At 47.6% G+C, this 13153-nt stretch overlaps 1 protein-coding gene and 1 pseudogene across 1 annotated transcript; both read right to left on the bottom strand.

The window, feature by feature from the left end:
• Nucleotides 1-768: 768 nt before the first annotated feature.
• On the bottom strand, nt 769-8316 carry LOC123148594 (poly [ADP-ribose] polymerase 2-A). The gene is made up of 19 exons (XM_044568059.1): nt 8099-8316; nt 7087-7432; nt 6785-7018; nt 6561-6688; nt 5934-6015; nt 5596-5825; nt 5392-5518; nt 4905-4960; nt 4625-4698; nt 4215-4261; nt 4052-4101; nt 3484-3546; nt 3131-3211; nt 2724-2834; nt 2565-2640; nt 1872-2014; nt 1589-1662; nt 1217-1316; nt 769-1120 (listed from the first exon to the last, which is right to left on the bottom strand). Exons 1-19 carry the CDS (start codon nt 8180-8182, stop codon nt 1022-1024), a joined length of 2205 nt encoding a protein of 734 aa, XP_044423994.1. The 5' UTR covers nt 8183-8316; the 3' UTR covers nt 769-1021.
• A 1239-nt stretch (nt 8317-9555) lies between these two features.
• On the bottom strand, nt 9556-12721 carry LOC123153563 (uncharacterized; annotated as a pseudogene).
• Nucleotides 12722-13153: the final 432 nt, after the last annotated feature.

The raw sequence follows: 13153 nt of genomic DNA, 5'->3' as shown, positions 1-13153 counted from the left end.
TGGCGGCGAGGTAGAAGAACAGGGGGCCGGCGGGGATGTAGATCAGGCGCCAGTCGCCATGGTTGTTCGCGGCCTCGCGGGAGAGAGATGGGGGCGAGGGGTGGCGGCTAGGTCAGCGAGAGGGGTGGGGTGAGCGTAGTGGGTCGGGAGGAGATTTTTGCGGGGGTCGAACCGAGCCTCGCTGAGCCCAGCTAGCATGTACGTGGGTGCTCCAGCGAGCATAGCTCGGGGCCTTTTTTGCATCAGACGGGCTATGCCCAGAAGAGCCCATACACCCTGCCAAACACCTGAAAGTGGGTTGGGTAGGGAACTTTTAGCCTCATGCACCCTACACGCAGGCTACCAAACACACCCTTATAGATAATTCCTAGACCAAAGTTTTTTCCATCAAATGGCTTGTTTACTGAGTGCCTGATACTAAATCAGGCTTTTGATTTCAAACTTTGAAAAAACATGAGTGTGCAATGTGGCAAGGAGTGGGTGCATGGACCATGAGTATCAGTTAAGCACATGCTACTTTAGGCTTTGTTCGGTTACACCCTGTCTCAAGGGGATTGGAGTGGTTTTGGCAGGGATTTGACTTGTATGGGATTTAATCCCTGCCAAACCCCTTCAAAACCATGCCAACCGAACACAGCCTTAGGAGTGGGAGTAGGACATATGACTGGCTGAAATACAACTAGAAGAGATGTGCATCTATCCGAATCTCCATCTAAAGCGAGCGGCTGATCCATGCACGGCGTGTCTCATGCATGGGAGATAACAAAGTTTACAACTTCTCCAAACTTTACTGTTCATCAGGGTTCATTTTGGTTGCTGTCCACAAAGAAATGCAGTCATTGAGAAAATAGATTGCCATTAAATATGCACGCAGCATCAGCCATCAGAGTCTGGGAGCCTGGAACCGGCATTAAAATGCGAGGAAAGGCTTAAACACTTGCTCAACAAAAAGGTGGTTTTGCTACGATGGAGGTCCCGCATCATTGCCTCCAGTTTCCAGCTTCCCACGAGCCTGACTTGTCTACCGTCCTCCCTTGAAGTTAAAGGAAACATGGAGCACGTACCGCATCCTGATCTGCTCTACGTTGTAAACAATGTACTCATTGTACAGCAAGCTACCCTGCAACCAGTGACATGGTTAATCATCATAGAGCTCCTGCATTTCTACAGGGTTGGATTACAACAGTGTACCGACAAAGTGAACAAAACAACATACCCTCTTTGAAGGTTCCTCTTTGGGTTTTCCCAGTGGAACAACAACGCCATCCTCAGTGACCTTCGACTCCGCTGGTGCCATCTGGCCAACTCCTTTGGTACTGCATCAAAATGATTGAAACCAGATGTTTCTCATACTCGTATCAAGCAGCAACAGCAATATTTATGTTATTAACCAGATGTTTCCAACTGATAGAATTGTGCACTTTACACACAACAATATTATCCCCCATCTGATCCAGTGGTCTGGGAATAGTACTGACTAAATAAAGACTTGATTTTTGTAAGGAAAGACATAATGTAAAACTGGTGTTCCTTTTCGAATCAAGTGAGCATTGGAATTGATCGAAAGCATGTTGCATCAGAAACTGACCTTAGTTTTCCCTTGGGCAGGTTATCAGCATCGTACTTCGCATTTAGTAGTTCATTCATATCGCCCAGTGCAACCTGGCAGATGTAAGTTGAGTAAACGTTAAAAGCAGACCACATAGAAATGCAAGTCATCAACACATGAATAACCACACAAAAATGGTTGGGCTCTTGAAACCAACACTCAATCATGGATAAGATGAGGTGAATAATACAACGCTTGGGCTAACATGTAACATGCAAAATCCCAGATCCTGATATCTTGGAGGTGACAACGATAAACAGACCTCACATAGAAGCAGCACCCCAGATCTAGATGTTTGTGAAGCATAGCAGTAGTTTGCACTCTTGGAGAACATATCGGCAAAGTAAACCCCTTTTCCAAACATGTAGCCAGTAACAGGCGCTTCAGGAGGAGCAATTCTCAAACCTGAGAGCAAGAATCATGTTAGTTTTAAAACTGCCATTCATTTATACTAACAAACAGTTGAGGCTATAAACAAAGGCAGTTAACATAAGAGAGGCTCCACCAGAAAATACATTCAGATAATGATGAAGCACAAATTCATGCAGATGAAGGTAATTAGGTAAATTAATCTTAATGTACATTTGATGGGACCCAAATGCTATTTCCGGGAACTAGGAACAGCAACTAGTATGTCATAACTCATACTCCCTCCATTCCATAATGTAGTGCTTCCTCTATCCCCGTGCTTCAACTTTGACCGTAAATTTAACTACCAAGACCGATTGCGGCGGGAGCAAAAATTATATCAGTGAATTCGTATTCGAAAGAAGTTTCAATTATATAATTTTTTCTCCCGCCGCAGTTGGTCTCGTTGGCTAAATTTATGGTCAAAGTTGGACCTCGGGAAGCGCAGGCGCACTATATTTTGGAATGGAGGGAGTAAAACAAACAAGCAAATCTATTTCTATACTTATGAATAAAAAGCTTCAATGACAATCGTGGATAGCATTACCCTGAGAAAATATCCCAGCCCAGTTGGACAGCCGAGAACCATGCCATAAAAGCATCCTGTTTCCTGCACTAGCAAACTGCAAGAATATTTTGAGAAATAGACATTTATAGCAGTTCTCTTGAAATGCTTAGACGCGGCGGATTAGGAAGACCCACTGACCTTCTGAAACCGCTCTGTTTCACCATGTCTTGACACCTTAAACATTTGTAATATGTCAATAGTATAACCCGAGTGTGTTTTGCCATGTGTATTCGTCAGATATGTTTTTATCTGGACAGCAGAGATTTTCAAACATGGTTAAACCCAAAATCCTTCAAGAAAAAACTGGACAAACATCAACATTCACAAGATTAAAAGAATAAATGTAGTGGATAAGAAGTAAAGCCATTCAAGCGTGATAAGTCAATCAATAAAGTAATCAGACATTTTAAAAGAAGAAAATGCTAAAGATATCCCCACTTTAGTTGTTATAATGACAGTTGCACCTTCATGGACCTGGTGAGCAATATGTAATTTTAAGAGCCGTAAATACCATTGTGGGTCGAGATTATTTGTAGAAGTATTACCATAGAGTACTCTTTTGAATGAACTTCAAGAGGCGTAAAGTCACAATGAAGTTGCTTGTATCGAGCATACAGTGGATCCTCCTACATTCCAGAACACGTTGCAGTTAGGTTGCAACATGTGCAAAGGGTATACAAGCACAAAGATGCTTTAGTTACTTAAAACAATGGGAAAACAAGTTTAAGCAACAAGTAGAAATTCATATCACAGTTTTGGTTATCCAAGACAGTATGAAAGCATGTTATGCATAATAACATGAACCACAAGCTTGAAAATCAAAGATAAATAAAAAATTTGCAACTGATGTAACTCCAGAGTTCAATCTTTAAACAGATTTATTTGCAAAATATCATGCCTGGTCACTTGAATCATCCTCCAGAAGCTTAGTTGCAATTTCAATCTCCCCAAGGGCTTCAACCTAAGAAAAGGCAACAAAATAACACTGAGAAGATTCCATGGAAATCGGAGGCAATAGAGACAACGGTGCAATTCATAGTGGCATACAAATATGAATATTTGCAAGAAAACAATTTGAATGTGAAACTACAAGCCACATAAATTTTGAACAACCCTGATAGCTCTTTTGAGATGGATGACAGGTAAGTTTCTTCCTTTAGACAGTAGTATGCAAGTCATAGTGGCATACAAATATGAATATTTGCAAGAAAACAATTTGAATGTGAAACTACAATCCACATAAATTTTGAACAACCCTGATAGCTCTTTTGAGATGGATGACAGGTAAGTTTCTTCCTTAGACAGTAGTGTACATGATGGAGACAGAACCACATAAATATTAGAACATCCATTGTTCCGAAAGTTTTCTTGAAAAGAATCATTTGTTGAGCATAAGATTTTAACAACTCATGACAGTTAAAATGCTGAGATTAAGCCGAACATGCCGAACATAGTAATACTATTACCATTTCCAGCTTAGCTTTTAATTTCTGAGGAGTGTCAATAAGGAATTCACCTGTCAGATAAATTTGTTAGAAGATCAGATTTGCTCCTACAAGGTATAAAACATAGCCGGATATGCTAAATATTGGCTGGAAGTTCAGTTAATCTAGAAAGTTTGGAACTCACGCATCTTCTTAAAACCAAAGTCATGAGGAATCACGGTGTAGAATTCCCTGTAGCCAAAGGTAATATAAGAAATTGTAGTAAATATAGGTCTTTAAACAACATGACATACAAATATGGTGAATGATGTCGTGCATTGCACAACTATCATTACATGCTGCATGTCATGCATTGCACAACTATCATCATTACATGCTGCAGATCCTGATAAGTCTATGCGACTATGCTACATAGGCAAAACAGCCATTAACTGTAGTCCATCCTAGTGACCGAACCATTTTATCAAAAATGAAACCTGGAGATGTTTACCCTTCAAATCCTCAAAGATGAACTAGCTTTCACTAAAAACAATTGGCATGTGTAATTGTTATATTTAACGGTTGCAGTCAGATAAAAACAGAAGATGGACCCACCCAGTCAATTGTTCAAGCTGTCTTCTGTCTGCCCTTGAAATAACATTGGAAATCCTCTTCAAAACATCATAGCCCTGTGGAAAGCTTTGAAAAGTCACCATCAAAATAGAGAGAAAGGACAAGATAATGGAAAATGAAACCAAGACCTCAAAATGCAAACTGTTACCGCATACCGATTTAAATCTATAAGTACTAGAGTTCATGTTATGCGATTTTCTTCAACGCGTAATATGCATACTGAATTGATAATTCCAAGGAAAGATGCATCAAAATAACTCACCTTAAGTATTGTAGATTTGCTTAGCTTTCCAAGGGGAAGTTTATCAGCATTATAACCTAATTGGTTAGGCAGGATGAATTAGTAAAAGCAAATGCTACATGAGTAAGCAACAGGTATATCTACCTGTCAAAAACAAAGAACGAAAACTTTTGGGACAACATAGAACATAAAAGATCTTTTTCAACCGAATTAATCCAACTCCAGTAGTTGAGCAGATGATCATATGTATTTCTAGTATGGCCATTAACTCTTTGTATTCAGTTCCTAAAACTAACTAGTTATAACTCCTGAATCATATAGAAACCTAAGTTGTACAGATACATGTACGGGCACATCAGAACATGAAGGTGGTGATACATCATGAAGATTGCAGGGTGCTAACAATATATCAAATTAGCATATAAACACAGATAAGAAGCTCACTGTAACAGATGAATGTTATGATGCTCATGTCAGTTCAAAAAGCAGGAACTGTCAAGTTACTTACCAATTTCCATCATTTGCTGCTTCATCATACTTATGTTGCAAATGAGGGATATGAATTGGGCAGTTCGAGTTTCAAGCTTTGTCTCTTTTATCTGATCGGTAATGGAACCTTTCTTTTGAACCTGAGTCTGAAATTTGAAGACCACAGGATTAAAAACAACAAAAGTGCTAAACTGCAAAGTAAGTACTAAAAGCCAAATCTCACTGTTTCCTTGTCGACTTCACCATAGTCCATTTCAAGCCATGTGTATTTCTTTGCATAACACTCAAAATTCTTGCGGTCAGACCAACTGTTCTTTGTTTTGTCCTCAAACTTTCCCTCAAACTCGTCTATTGCTTCGTCCCGTGTTGAACAGGGATGTAGCTTTTGTTGACCTCGTGCCCCTACTCTCCCCCATCTATTGAAAACCATGAAGCTTCCACCAGCATCAGATTCTACAGTTAACAAACACTAATTAATTTTCCATTGAATGTTACACATCATTCATAGGTTCGTGGTGCTGGTGCTAGTAAGCAACAGTGACTTGCAGTTGCAGGACAAACCTAAAGCTTGAATGATATAGTACTTATTATTGTTGTCTCCAACATTAGTCTGGTTCAAGGTGGCATCATAAATCTCGTCACCCTGCAATAAAATATGTATAACGAAGATGTGAACAAAATAGTAGAAAGAACAGATAACCGTTCAAGGTAGCTACTGTACATTGTGAATACTAAGATGAATGCGTTGTAGCTACTGTACATACTACATAGTGAATACTAAGATGATACATGAAGGATGCCAGTGAAAGTTTTTGTTGGTCTATTCTCTAAACACATGGTAAAATTAGGCCTGCTAAGATGGTATATTTGGGTGCCGCCATAGGCTATCACATCTATGAATATTAAAGCCAAAGTGACAACCTGAACATGATGTAATGCATCAGATACCATATGAATGAAAATATTTAATTTGGTTGGAGGAATTGTCTAAGTTTGACATTCATGACAGATCATGTTTTGCATTGTCTAAGTTTGACATTCATGGATAGATCATGTTTTGATTTGAACTCACTCAGCATGCATACTGCATAGGACGTAGGAATTTAGTGAACCATGGTTTCAATTGAAGTGCACACATCCAAGGTACAATATGGGTAAGAAAAATTAACCAATAATAAACTCACGCACCACTTGCAATACATGATAGGTCATTTTTATATCGTCAGGGATGTGCTCATCCAGCACTGCAGCACCTTTCTTCGTGGCTTTGACAATCTTCTCCTTTTTCACCTCCTCTTCAACCTCCCCAACACCACCTGCACGAACAAAAATGCATAAACGACCATGCCAAAAAACAGGTAAAGTTCAAACCTCACCCTCCGGTGATCAATACAATTAATAGATCAACAAACCTTTTGCAAGTTTCTTCTTGTCCTGGAAACCACCATCAGCAACTGCCACAGAATTAGCAGGGGTTGATAGCAACCTCTCAATAACATCCTTCTTGATCCCATTCGCTGCAAGTCCTCGTGCCTTGGCCAATGCCTGCAGCTCCCGGTAGCCCATGCCCTGTAGCTGTGCCGCATCCAGCATCACATCTGTGACTATTTTTTTCTTTTTCAGCTCCTCAACCTTCCCATCATCAGCTGAACCAATACACAGTGAACAGTTAATACTCAGGTAAAGTTCAGAGCAAATTAATTGACAAACAAACCTTCTGCTACTTCCTTCTTGTCTTGAATACCACAATCCACAACAGAAGTAGCAGGGCTGGAGAGCAACCTCTGTAGAACATCCTTCTTGCCCCCATTAGTATTGAGCCCCCGTGCCTTGGCCAAAGCCTGCAGCTCACGATAGCCCATGCTCTGTAGCTTTGCCACATCCAAAATGTCATTTTCCTCCTCATTTTCACCTTCACCATGCCTTTTCCTCTTCCTTTTGCTCTTGCTTTCTGCTTCGCCATCCATAACCACACCGTCTATGCCATCTACATTACATATCTCAGCTGCAGAAGCCGCCTCCTTCTCTTCCTCACGGATTGCAACGTCCAGCCTTAGCACCTAGTGGAAAAGGAATTGCAGGACGTAAGTCACAACGACAATCCCCATATGTCTCAATGTTTGTAAGCACAAAGATACACATCACAAGAGAGAAGCGGGTGTGGGCATATATACACATATGCACAAGCACATGGTGCGCACATTCAGCAACTTAACTGTGCACACAACAGCAAATGCTGGCCAGCGGATTGCAGCTAGATGACGCAAAAAGACAGAGCAGGAAATCCGATAATTCAGAGAGATTTGCTGCTCCTGTCCGTGACTCTGCTACCGGTGCCGTCGAGGCAAAATTCAGAGAAAAGGAGCGCGAACAGCCCGTGACCGCTTCTACCGCCTGTGCGCGCGCGCGCTCAGCCAGCCACAGCCCGTGCCTGCCACACGCGACCTTAGGCCGCCACCGCCGCTCGTCCTTGACCCCCGACCCCCAACCCCGCGCTCCGTCAGCCCGCCGAGCCGCGCACGCCCCACAGCGGCCATCGCGCCCCGCTACGCCTCCGCCGCCCGGAGAGAGACACGAGACACAATAGATTGGATGGGTGCGGCGAGAGGGGGGATGGGGCGGCGGCGTGGGTGTGAGAGAGGAACCCTAGCGTGAGCCGCGAGACAGCACCCGGTCGGTCCGTTCGTGGCTGCTAGGGAAGTTCTCGAGAAGGGAATGCGGCTCACCAGCGCCGGCTTGGTGCCGGAGGCGTCGAGGCCGCGGCGCTGCAGCTCGGCGCGGAGCTCCTCCACCCGCAGCTTCGCCGACATCTCTCGCCTTCGCCTTCGCGTCCGATCCCCTCGGCCTCCTCGTGTTCCTGGAAGATGTTTGGAAGGGAATGGGGAGGGGGGGAGGAGGAGTTATCGAAATTTTGGGTGGGTGGGCTGGGGTTTTGCGGTTCCGGTGTGGGGTTTCTTCCGGGAGAAGGGGGGCGGAGGGTCGGAGTCTTCCTCGAGAAGGAAGGGGGGTGGAGAGCACGAAGAATTTTGGAAAAAGCGACGCGGAGCGGGAATTGGAAATATTAATTGGAAATATTATACGTACTGCTCCTTTTTTTATTTTTTAACAACGAAAATATTATGGAAAATGTTTGTTTTAAACCGGATGAAAACAGCGTCGACACGCGTTCCAGCTGGGCCCTACGCGCCGACGCGTTCCAGCTGGGCCCTACGCGCCACTTATTTCTCTGAGTAAATTACATAGAAGTACCACAATTGAGGCATTGGAAACAGATTGATATCAAGATTGGTAACTTTTAAGTGTGAGTATCAACTTTGAGGCGAGACGTTGCAAAAGAGGCTAAAATGTTGTTTATACGTATTGACAGGGAAACTGACCAGTTGGGCCCGCCCGTCAGGTGCCACTGTTGGCCGGTTGGCGCGTGCCCGCGCGCTGACTCGGACAAGGCTGAGTCGCACCGTTTAGTCGCGGCCCGAGCCTCCGTCTCTGTCTCCGTCGTGCCCGTCGCCACCACCGACCGCCCGCGCCGCCGTGAGCTTGAGGTCCGCTCCTCCACGACCGCGGCCCCGCTCCGGCCCCACACGCGCACCTTCCCCACCCTGGCCCGCCCCGCCGCGCCCGCCTCGCGCTCCTCCATCCGCTTCAGCCGCGGCGCCAACTCCTCCCCTGCCTCCTCCATCGACGCCGCAGCCTCCTCCGCCTTCGCCGTCGCGGCTATCCTCATGCCCCGCCTCCTCTCCCCTTCCGCCGCCGCCTCCTCCTCATCCCCTTCCCCCTCCCCGTCAGCCCCCGTGTCCTGCCCCGCCACCGTCTCGGCGCCCCGCGCTGGCGCCCCGGTGGCCGTGGAGCTGCCGTGTGGGATGGCCGTTGGCTCGCGCATCACGGTGATGGCCCGGCCAACGAGGAGGGACGGGGCGGCGTCGTGGCAGTTCATGGTGGAGCTGCTCGGCACCAAGGCCGTCCAGGGGGAGGAGCCGCCCAGGATCAGAGGCGACTTCAGCGGCCGCCCCGTCATTGAGCTCAACACCTGCTACCGCATGTAGTGGGCGCTGCCGCAGCGCTGCGTGGCACGAGCATGTCGTGGAGCTTCAACCGGCATCTGCGACATGCATACTTCTTAGAACAATTAGACTTGCAGGTGGAATCGACAATGCACAGGAGCAGCTCTGAACACACAAAATGATTTACTCGAAACATCTAATATGTATATATAAGAACAACCGGTATACAAGTGAGATCAGCAAAGCTGTTAGTTCCTAGATCAAAAACAATTGACACATGTACATGGTGTCAGCATCTAGCTAGTGTCAGAATCAGCAGCTGAATTAACCAGCCACTGACCAAAAGAATGAGCGAATTACGCAAGCTAACTATCCAGAGGGCCTCCAAATCAAGATCAAACTCGAACTCATCCTTGCTGTTTGATTCTCCAGAGAGCCGGGTGTTGCTTTTCAACTACCAAGCAATCTCATTGTCATCTGGCGTTGCAGCATTGAGCGCTCCCTGACTGCAGCTTCCTCCAGAGGCAGATCATGTGTTGCGGCGACTGGTAGTGTGCGGTGTAGTTACCGTCGAAGCAGCCGGCCTGGAAGAACTTGACGTCGTGCGAATACTCCACCGGCTGGCGAGTCTTGTCGAACTTCTGAACCCACAATCAGGGGAAAGCACATCCGTTTGTTAGCCTATAGACACACTGACACAAATGCTTCGATATTTACTTACTGACTGACAAAGATGGTGGTAATGACTTACTCTCCGTTTCTGGTTGTCAAACTTAGATACGATGTACTCAGCGCTGATGAAATAACATAGCCCGGTCCGTTTGCGTAAGGTGGGTATACTTCTTCTTCCCATTCCTGAAGAGCAGCAGTAAAATTACATCACACTCATGTATGCTGGGTGAAATATATCACTACCAGTACCAGAACTTTGTCAGAAAGATGATACTCTATTCTTTTCTAAAATAAATATGATACTCTAATACCACTAGTAGGCATGATAAACATAACACCCTGTGTTTAGAAGACGATCATTGGATTTGCAATCATAATCATAGTTCCAGCTGGAGTTAAACCCATGCTTGCTTTAGGAAAGGCAGAGGCTAGCATGAACGCACTAAAACATGAGACTGGAAAGGGGAACTAATAGATATGACCCGTTAAACACGTACTAGTTTTTCTTACTCCATACCCAGCAATGGAAATAGTCTTTAAAACAACGAGGTCATAGCTATCCATGAAAGGGACCAGAACAATGTCACCAAAGAACTCTGCCTCCTTCTTCAGCTCCTCGTTGGCCTCTTTTTCCCATTTTGTAAAGAAGTCTTCTATTAGAGTTTGCAAAGTCAGCAAAATAACTTCAAAGTTGTAGCAATCATCCACAGGTACTTACCAGAGCGACGAAGAACCGGCCAACACTGTTAGATGATTTCCTTGTAGCAATCATCCATGACTTGCGGACAGCCATCCGCTCGGCGAAATGGTTGGCTGCAGAAAGGATGCCAATGAACAGCTCGTCAGGTTCAGTCGGCAGAGGTGAGGCCTTCCACTGTTCAGACATTCCCGAGTCCATTTCTCACACTTGACTGGTTCAGCCGGCAAAGGTGAGGCCATCAACTGAAATTGGAACCAATAGCAAGCAAACTCACTGATGAAATTTGTGTTGGTTTTAACGAACAAATAGCTTCAAAATTGAGATACTACTATTAAATTTCTTAGAGAACGGCAAGGAAAAAGCTAGATTGAACTGTGGAATCAAAGGAGCTCACCTCTATCCTCGTCAGGGCCGGGACGTCGGGCCCTCGCAGCGCTGCGGCAGCGCCCACTGCATGCGATAGCAGGTGTTGAGCTCGATGACGGGGCAGCCGGTGAAGTCGCCTCTGATCCTGGGCGGCTCCTCCCCCTGGACGGCCTTGGTGCCGAGCAGCTCCACCATGAACTGCGGCGACGCCGTCTCGTCCCTCCTCGTTGGCCGGGCCACCACCGTGACGCGCGAGCCGGCGGCCATCCCGCATGGCAGCTCCACGGCCACCGGGGCGCCAGCGCGGGGAGCCGAGACGGTGGCGGGGCAGGACGCAGGGGCTGACGGGGAGGGGGAGGGGGAGGGGATGATGAGGAGGAGGCGGCGGAAGGGGAGAGGAGGTGAGGCAGGAGGTAGCCGTGGCGGCAAAGGCGTAGGAAGCTGCGGCGTCGATGGAGGAGGCGGAGGAGGAGTTGGTGCCGCGGCAGAAGCGGATGGAGGAGAGCGCGAGGCGGGCGCAGCGGGGCGGGTCGGGGCGGGTCGGGGTCAGGAAGGTGCGCGTGTGGGGCCGGAGCAGGGCCGCGGTCGTGGAGGAGCGGGCCTCGAGCTCACGGCGGCGCGGGCGGTCGGCGGTGGCGACGGGCACGACGGAGACGGAGACGGAGGCTCGGGCTGCAACTAAACGGTGCGACCCAGCCTTGTCCGAGTCAGCATGCGGGCACGCGCCAACTAGCCAGCGTGGCACCTGACGGGCGGACCTAACCGGTCAGTTTCCCTGTCAATACGTATAAACAACACTTTTAGCCTCTTTTGCAAGGCCTCGCCTCAAAATTGGTACTGACACGTAAAAATTACCAATCTTGGTACCAATCTGCTTTCAATGCCTCAATTGTGGTACTTCTGTGCAATTTACTTTATTCCTCGCCCTTATCCCCACAGCCGCACATTTCCTCTCCTATGCCCATCGTCTTCCTCGCTCCATTTTCCCTTCCGGCAGACCTCTCCTCTCCCTTTCCTTCTCCTTCCTTCAGACCAGGATCAACGCCGGCAAGCTCATGGCCACCGCTACCGCCAGCTTCTGCTTCTCGTTGGTGTGCACCGCTGTTGCAATGTCTGCAAGCCGACGGCCACCGTTGCTCCTACCTGCTGCTACATAGCAAAAGGACAGCCTCCCCTCGCCTGCACAGGCAACGACGGCTACTTGAGGTGTTGCAAGGGTGTTGCCACGACGAAGCCGACGATCGAGGCCGCAGCGGGGGTTGCGCTCGCGTACCAGTTCCTGTGACTCCCGGTGCTACGATGCAGCGGTTTGCTGGCGGAGCTGCTGCTACAAGGGGCGCTGCTGCGAGATCCCGCGGGGCTGCATGGAAGCGGCCGCCGGAGCTGCAGGCGACCACGGTGCGTGGCGGTCGCCACTCGCCACACATGCTATTACAACGGGAGGCTGAGGAGAGGAGCTGCACAACATCGGGTCGCCGGTGTTGTCGCGACAGAGGACCACTGGCGCTCTGTCGTGCTTCAAGCGAGTGGCGAGGTGCTGCAGTTGGGGGCTCGTCGGTTTTCTCAATGAAGCATCGCCGGAGTTGCAACGTAGCATTGCCGGGGGACATCCGGTGCTGTGATTCAACATCCCCGGGACCACCGGAGTTGCAATGAAATATCATCGGGGGCACCGAAGTTGCAATGAAATATCGTCGGGGCGCCGTTGTTGTGATGCAATATTGCCGAGGGGCCCGCCGGAGTTGCAATGAAGCATTGCCAGTAGCTGCCGGAGTGGAAGCGTCGCGGGGCCGTTGAAGCTTCACCGGGTTGCAATGAAGCGGCGTCGACGTTGCAATGGAGCGCCACCGGGCGCGATCCGTGCTGCGCAGTGCTGCTTGATCCTGCGGCTGAGAACATCTAATCGGGCATCTCTAGAGGCGGCTTAAATTAGGCTTGCATCATCCGGCTGATTTGTAGTACTTTGATACTCTTTTTTCTACAACGAAAATATTATGGGCCACGCTTCGCCGTCTCGGCAACCATCAGATGGACAGACGTAC

This window comes from Triticum aestivum, chromosome 7A (assembly GCF_018294505.1).
Source record: "Triticum aestivum cultivar Chinese Spring chromosome 7A, IWGSC CS RefSeq v2.1, whole genome shotgun sequence".
Taxonomy (NCBI): Eukaryota; Viridiplantae; Streptophyta; class Magnoliopsida; order Poales; family Poaceae; genus Triticum; species Triticum aestivum.
Note: the sequence above shows the minus strand (reverse complement) of the source record. Positions and strands in the feature narration are given on the sequence as shown.